Raw genomic sequence first — 7,737 nt, forward strand, 5'->3', positions numbered from 1 at the left:
CATTAACATCAATCGTTCCATAAGAGGGAAAACAATGTAAGTACTGCTAGCTTCTAAGAGTAGAGTATCTTGGAAGCTCGTTCATTACATTATGTACAATCGGAGTCGTGCAAAAGAAGGAAAGGGATAGCCTCACATACCTTGTATATACTGCCCCAATCTCAAGCTATGCAATTGTCAAAACTCCTTAGTCTACAATAAGAGAAACGATACTATCGTTATCATTTAAGCGTCATAACTATTATGTATCGACCACAACCTATTTTACGATGAAACGGACAGCACCTCCCCTATATATATGACCTCACACCATTCAAAACAGTCACCAAACAGCCCAAACAACATCAATAATAAACATATTGAGCCTCCCAAAATAGTCCACACACAGCCTAATCACTCCATACATACGACGACCACCGTAGTCGTGTCAAACAACCTGGAAATGTTACGAATAACTATCAGCCCATAACCCTACATATATATGGTGTTTCTCCACACCCTTCCTCCTCCAAAACTCCACAAGATAGTAGTAAAATACGCAGCCCAACAACAACGCAAAACAGTCCACAAAACAATAACATTACTTCCAAGCCTTTCGATATATATTTCACAAGTTCTAGCTTCAATGGCTTAGCTGCAACTTGGATAATCTTAAATACATATAGAGTAAGAGGTTCCTTACCTTTATACAGAAAGAACAACTCCAATTTGACCTTAAATTTCCATGAAATATCCCTCCAATGCTGCCACAACAACAAAAAAGCGAAACTAGCGATCAATTAGTGTTTTTCGGCACTAGAATCACTTTAGAAGGCTTGAAATCACCTAGGATTGATATTAAGAACATGAGGGAGTATTTACAGAACATAAACCCTTTAAAACAACCTCCCACACGAGCTGGAACGACACAAAAATGAGCAACAACAAGAAGAACAAGAGACTTACTAGCGCCACGGAATTCCCGACACTTGATTTGTGTTGTTTGCCCTTTTTTGGGTCTTGAATCTTGAGAGAACCTTGAGAGGATGTTCCTAGGGTTCTAAGGTCTGAAAATAGTGAAAAGAAATGACTTAAAACGGGTTGGAGGCATCCTATATAGGTCCAAATATCTTAAACCGACTTAGTGGGCCCCATAGAGAGGTGCTTGGCGCAGTCTCGCGAAAACGCGAATATCTCTCTACTCCGAGATCGTATCGATGAACGGTTTAATGCGTTGGAAACTAGACTCATAGATCTTTAATTTGGTTGGTAGATCACCCCGTAATTCCTTGTAAATTATGAGAAAAGATTAGAAACATTTGACCTAATGTTTAAGTAAAATTATGAACCTAAGTTGCGACAACTTTTGTCGACTTTTGTTTCATAACTCGTTTGACTTCAAGACTTATGATACGGATATTATATGATTAAAATACCTTAATAAATGACCTCTTGAGTGTATTAAGCACCGCTAGATTACCTAAAAATACGAGTTACAACATCCTTGATTCGTTTAACTTCTAATACTGGTTAATCACCCTTATACACTCTTGTATCACTTAAGACCAATAGGATTGACTTCTTATCATCTCAAAGATAATTCCTTCTTGGATTTATGTTAACTAATATATGGCATGAACTAACACATGTGGATATGGGTTGTAACATGAATCTTTTGATTACATAATTAAAATACCGACCAACTTTGGTCGGTTTTTTTTTGCGACCAACCTTGGTCCTTTTACCTTTGCGACTAACCTTGGTCGGTATACTAAAACGACCACCAAAATAGCGACCAAGCGTGTTTGGACGCGTTTTGGTCGTTAATTTGCCAAAAACGATCAACGTTGGTCGGTTTTTATGATCGCTAATTACCGGATTTCTAGTAGTGTTCTGATCATAACACCAGCATAATGCCTCTTAGAAATCTGAGAAAAAATTGTTACATGCGAATCTCTACAGCTGTACTTGTCCAAGTCCAGCTTGTGGTTGTTTTGAGGATAATCATCCACTTAATTGTTCCTTTTTATATGCACTCGATTTCTTATTATAACTTTGTCAACTATGTAAGTAACATGTAAGTAATTGGTTTTTCTTATGGACAAAGAAATGGAGAACATGTCAAGAACCTTCATTAGCTTAGAATGTATTTCAACACTGACTTTAAAGATTAGCGTTGAACTTCAAATTCAATTCATAGTTTGTAAATGATGAGAGCTAAGAGCGAACAATAAGAGATCTGGCAATTATATAATGTCACTTGCTATAGCCTTATTCATTTGACAAATGCCTTAGGGCTTCACCAAACCTTGAACTTTTATCAATGGCCAGAAACAGTACCATTATTCTTATTATTATTCTGATGATTATTGCCTTTTTATTCTACCATGGTTACCCAGCTTTATCACGTATCGTGCTATCAATGGATGAATCTGCTTCTAACACACAACAATGGAGTGAAACGACAAGCTCTTATGACGATAGAGAAAAGTCTTTTCCCTCTGTGAGCTTTCAGGGGAATGTTTATCAGGATCCATGTGCTATGGGCTGCCCCAGTGAAATTTGCGGTTGATCTAAATACACCCAGTTATTAAGCTTTTCTGGCAAGAGAGGTCAACCTTAATTCTATCTAGTGCGTGTGTTTCTACTTCCATGTAATAATTCCCTTGTTCTGTTCTATGAAGAGCGGATCGACTTGTATTGAATTAATAAATGTAATGTATAATTTGCGTTTCATTAGTTTAGAATTCATATATGAGCCAGACAAGAGAGTATTATCTAACATTTTCACTTTGCAGGTGATCTTCCAACATGTAAAAAGTGTCTGAGAAACATTGCAATGTAGCTTAGGCGCTAAACTAAAACTGAAGGGCATGAAAAGTTAAAAAAAGTTGGCCAAAGAACATACTTAGCTTTTCTGTAACATAACCCACTTATAAAACAGATTGAAAAATCAAGGCATCAGCCGAGTGGCCAACTCTACCATAACATGGTGTACTGATATTTATAGAAATGAGAACCTCAGCATAATCTCAAAACCCATAGCAACATCTTTCCATTTTCCCTGCTCCTCACGGGCTCTAGTAACAAACTATTCTTTAGTTGACATACTGGTGCATTGAGACCAAAACGTGAATTGTGTTTCAATGAAGCAGTCGGATGTTTAGCAAAACTAATCAGCAGGATCATGCTCAGTCTTCGTTGTCCGAGAGCAAGCAGTCTTCTATTTGCTCCCTGAAAACAAGGCAATTAAACTTGAAAGATAAGTATCCTAAGTTTTAAACTAGGACTAGAAACGGAGATAAAGCTTTTCATTAATACAAATTAAAAGAACCAGTTCCAAAAACATCTCTAAAGTTGAAATGGTGAACCCTGGGGCAGCCCAAACAAAGAAACAGAGGACACTATCCTCTAAGCAATAACAATGAAATTGTGAGGAAAATCTTGAAAGGAGCAGAAATGGAAGCTAATTTCAAAAGGCAACGTCCATCTAAAGATCCATGACACCGCCTTTGCAAATTCAAGCCATCTGCAGCTACAGAATGGTTTTCCAAAAGCAAGCTAATGTGTCAGAAATAAGAATATCAAATAAAATTTCATACCTTAGCTGTCTCTGACTTAGATGATCACCATCCTCTGCTTGGGAAACCATTGATGGTGGCAAGAGAGAAATGAAGTGCTCCAGAGATGAGGGGTCCTTGGGAAGAACCTGAAACTGACAACTTGCACAGCATGCAGCCCCAATCGCATTGAGACTAGTTTTCGCATTGTCAAAACTAATTGATGTTCCGAAGGTGGATATTTTTAGAGGACTACTGCAAATAGGACAGAATAACTCGGGAGGAAGGGCATCGTTAGTTTTCAGGCTGTATTTCTTTTGCCTCCTTTGAGATGCCACCTGATCGTTATAGTTATTGTCCTCTGACATTCTATTGAAATGAAAAGGTGTTAGCTTTCCAGCTGTTCTCATGATTGTGCTTTCCCGGGAAGGGTTTTCCTCCTGAAAAGTAAAAGTTACTTTGAATTTTTCATGTGCAAGGCTTTCAAGTTGCAGTATTCATGACTAGAACAACAAACACATAGGATAACTGAATAGAGGCAGTTTTCACAATAACGTAATTTCTTTTCCCTAATACTTTTCCTTCTTGTTAAAGTAACCAGCAATTACTACAACATTAACCATGAACCAAGATTCAAGTTTTAAAAGCATGTGTATCGGCAGGCTGAATATATTTCAGCTACTGTGTGCATTGTTATATTATAATATTCCAATTTTTTATTTCTTATATATCTACAATCTTTTCCTTGCATTAAATGCCACTTGCACTGTACATGGGACCACATCAACTAAAATCAAATAAATACTGTTAACCTGTTTTTACCTGCAACAATTTTACAAATGAGGAGACCAGGCCATTGATACCAGCACGTGCTCTGTTAAAAACTTCTACAGTCATCAAACTGCCCTGGCAAAGTACGTTGAGGCCCATCATGAAGTAATGGTTTTGACACACAAAGAAAGGGCAAAAAGAAATGAAATAATCAGATTCAGAAATTACACGAGATTGCGATAAAAATAGGATATCTAAATGCTAAACCAAAATTAAATTTGTTTTAAATTTCAGATTTCAAGTGCAACAAACCTGTCAAGGCTGCAGAGCGTATTCAACTCGTGAATAAGACAATCACGGAGGGGAAGAACCACAGGTATCTTCCACCTTGCATCAACATACTGGATATCAGCAGCTAAAGAGTAACCTCTACCCTGGAGAAAACCAAAACCTTTTGCACATTAGATAATTCTCTCTCTTTCTTTTTTTATTAATCTTCTGTTCAAGTGGGTAACCAAAGATATGAGAGATGACATCGAAAATTCTAGATAGGTGATTGATGTAGATATATAGTTACTAGCTCTAAAGTTGCTCTTTCATAAAATAACTAACATGGATTATGATCATTGAAATGAGTAATTAAAAATAAAGATCAAATCAGACAAAATAATCCACACGAAAAAGATCATGAAAATGGAAGGGTATTTTCATTAATCCAAGAAAGTTGACCCGAGAGGAATATGCAAAAGAACTTCATACAAACGCCTATATTTAAGTGGAGAAGGGTAGAGGGACGGGTCCATTATCCATCGAGTTTCGAACCATGCGCCGCTGGCCCACAGTTATCAAAAAAATAATAATAATTCGAAGTATCAAAATTCATAAGCAATGCTGTTAACATTTTTTTTAAAAAGAAAACCTCTTCTGCATGAATCATGGATAAACGCATTTTTTAGTTTTAATCTCTTCATCTATCTGGAAGAGGATGGACCAAATCTAGGCACTTCACACTTCCATTACTCTCTTATAATCTACTCCATCCCTTTCATTGTTTCCATTTGGATCATGTCAGATTGAAGTCCAAAGTTCCAAAAAATTTCAGTTTGCCAGAGGACAAGCTTTCTTTATCATGCATCCATGTGAATACATATTTTCAGTTTTTCCACAGAAGAAGAGAGGAAGTGATTCATAGAACCTACCTTGACAGTTGCTTCAAGTACATGACAAGCTATTCTTGATGTACACGTTCCTAGCAAAACTTTGGTATATCCATGCTTAAGAGCTATCTGCATCGTAAAGAAACATATGTAAATAGGGATATATGTTTCTCCAGCAAAGCTCAAGATCGTGATTATGTAAAGCCGCCAAACCTTTTGTAGGGAGAGCATGCGAAGATGCTCTAACAGGTCTTCTTTTCCTGTGACATCACTAACAGAATTTATTAATTCATTCAGTCTATCTTTTGCATCACCAGCTTTCAACGAATAAATGGCCTCTGCTGGAACTACATGGAATTGTTTCACTGGTGGAGCCAAATCTGACACGATAAGTTTCATCTTCTCAATAGCTCTATCAAAGTCATCAGATGAGACAGCAGAAATGGCTTTTTCATCAATAAAAGCAACCCCAACACCAAAAACTGGTAATGCTCTATCTGGACTGGCATCAAAGTTCTTCTGAGATTTGCTTTGCATCTCATGTGTAAACTGCAGAGCCACCCTAGAAGATAAAAGAATTTGCTCAGAAAAGTAAAACATCATGGTATCACATACCTTTTACACAAGACTAGCATTCTACTCGACATCCCTTTTAAGAGATAACAAGCAGAAGTCTGGATTAACTAACTGCAATGATACACCATTGTTGACACACTTTGATGCTACATTCAACTCCAAGAACACGTAAATGCTGTGCTCACCAATCTAGAGAAATGACAACATGCTATTGTTTCTAGAAGACCTACTTTTAACCTTTTTTTTAATTAGTAAGTGTTAACAGTAGGAAATTTGGTCCTTATCTCCAAAATAAGGAGATTCACACTCGCCACACAAAGACGTATCCCCATCAATTGAGTCCAAACTCTACACTTAGTTCGCAAGATGAAAGCTCAGTAATCACACCCTTTTTGCTAAAGTTCCATCATAGGCATGGAAAAATCCCAAAACTTTGACAATTAAATTGCATGGGTACATATTTCAGACTGAGGAACATGACCGATGTCTATTGTTCTTATATTGTTTAGAATTAAATAGACACAAATAAGCGGAATACATAGAGACTGATAAAAAGAAATATGGGAATTTTTTTAAAATATTTTATGATGGTAGTATCCAGGCCAGCTTGTTCGCACCTCTACTATTCCACCACGTACCCGCTACCTCCCACCACCACAAGTATGGGTATCTGTCAACCAAAGCTTAGGCAGGTGGGAAGAAATTACATAGTTGTTATTTGCCTCCACTTGAATTTGAACACCACACCCTTGGGTGCAAACACAGCATATATATACAATTCATATCAACCCCAACTAGTTTGGCATTAAGGCCATTGATTGACTATTTCTTTCAATGAACTAACCTAGACCGAAAATAAAGAGTCTTTTCTACACCATCATCATATTTTCAAACAAATAAACTGATTAATAAGGAACCAAAAATCAGTAGGAAACTACGTTTAATCAAAATTATTAAACCCTAAACCCTAGATATAATCTCGAAAAGAAAATAACTTTGGGAATTAAGAATACAACTAAACAATTTACAGATTGAAAATGAAGACATAATATGAACCTGGAGCATGTACCGCCGGAGAAGGCGACAAGGACGTTATCTGACGGCGAAATCATAGCATTAGATGTGACAGCAAATCTGAACTTTCCATAGAGATTACTGCGGAAGCAATCTGCACAGAACCTTCCTCTATCTCCTCCGATAAAGTCACCACCGCCATCGGCGGAGGCAGCGGCGGCTATGGTTTTGTTAACCTTGCATTTAACACAGACGAAGTTAGATAATTGTTCGGTGCTCTTTCTACCGTTAGCGACGTCGTTTGGAGCTTCATTTGCAATTTTTACTGGCGGATGTTCTTCTGCTTCATTAGAGGAGTCTCTGTAACAACCGGACTGGCAGGTTCCTGAGTTGCACGCCATTTTTGGCAAGAGAGAAAAAATCTATTGGAGGGATAGCCAATTGGTTTTGTAACAGTTCTATGTTGGGCCGCTTTTGGGCCTGCATAGAGTATGAGCTTTCAAGATGGTTTTCCTAGCTTTTGTTGGAACAATTTTCATAAAACACTAGTAGTTTAGAGCGTAAAAATTGCACAGGGCGCCTTATTTGGTCGCCTCCATTTAACCTATACCTATTTTTTTTTAAAGATTTAACTTGTACCCACTTTAAACAACTTCAGCCCCCTTTCTCCTCCTCCTTCT

General features: G+C 37.4%; 1 protein-coding gene across 1 annotated transcript; it reads right to left on the reverse strand.

The window, feature by feature from the left end:
- Positions 1-2,734: 2,734 nt before the first annotated feature.
- Positions 2,735-7,528, reverse strand: LOC104232829 (cytoplasmic tRNA 2-thiolation protein 2). Its single transcript, XM_009786113.2, has 7 exons — positions 7,100-7,528; positions 5,681-6,029; positions 5,510-5,596; positions 4,623-4,744; positions 4,362-4,440; positions 3,582-3,979; positions 2,735-3,213 (listed from the first exon to the last, which is right to left on the reverse strand). Exons 1-7 carry the CDS (start codon positions 7,456-7,458, stop codon positions 3,171-3,173), a joined length of 1,437 nt encoding a protein of 478 aa, XP_009784415.1. The 5' UTR covers positions 7,459-7,528; the 3' UTR covers positions 2,735-3,170.
- Between the last annotated feature and the right edge of the window lie 209 nt (positions 7,529-7,737).

The sequence above is a fragment of the Nicotiana sylvestris genome, chromosome 12 (genome assembly GCF_000393655.2).
Source record: "Nicotiana sylvestris chromosome 12, ASM39365v2, whole genome shotgun sequence".
In the NCBI taxonomy this organism is placed as follows: domain Eukaryota; kingdom Viridiplantae; phylum Streptophyta; class Magnoliopsida; order Solanales; family Solanaceae; genus Nicotiana; species Nicotiana sylvestris.

Coding starts and splice junctions, on each gene's coding strand:
- LOC104232829 (XM_009786113.2), bottom strand. CDS start 7,458: ATGGCGTGCAACTCAGGAACCTGCCAGTCCGGTTGTTACAGAGACTCC. Junction 5,597..5,680: donor GCATGCTCTCCCTACAAAAG/GTTTGGCGGCTT, acceptor TTTACGATGCAG/ATAGCTCTTAAGCATGGATA. Junction 4,441..4,622: donor ACGCTCTGCAGCCTTGACAG/GTTTGTTGCACT, acceptor TTGCCAGGGCAG/TTTGATGACTGTAGAAGTTT.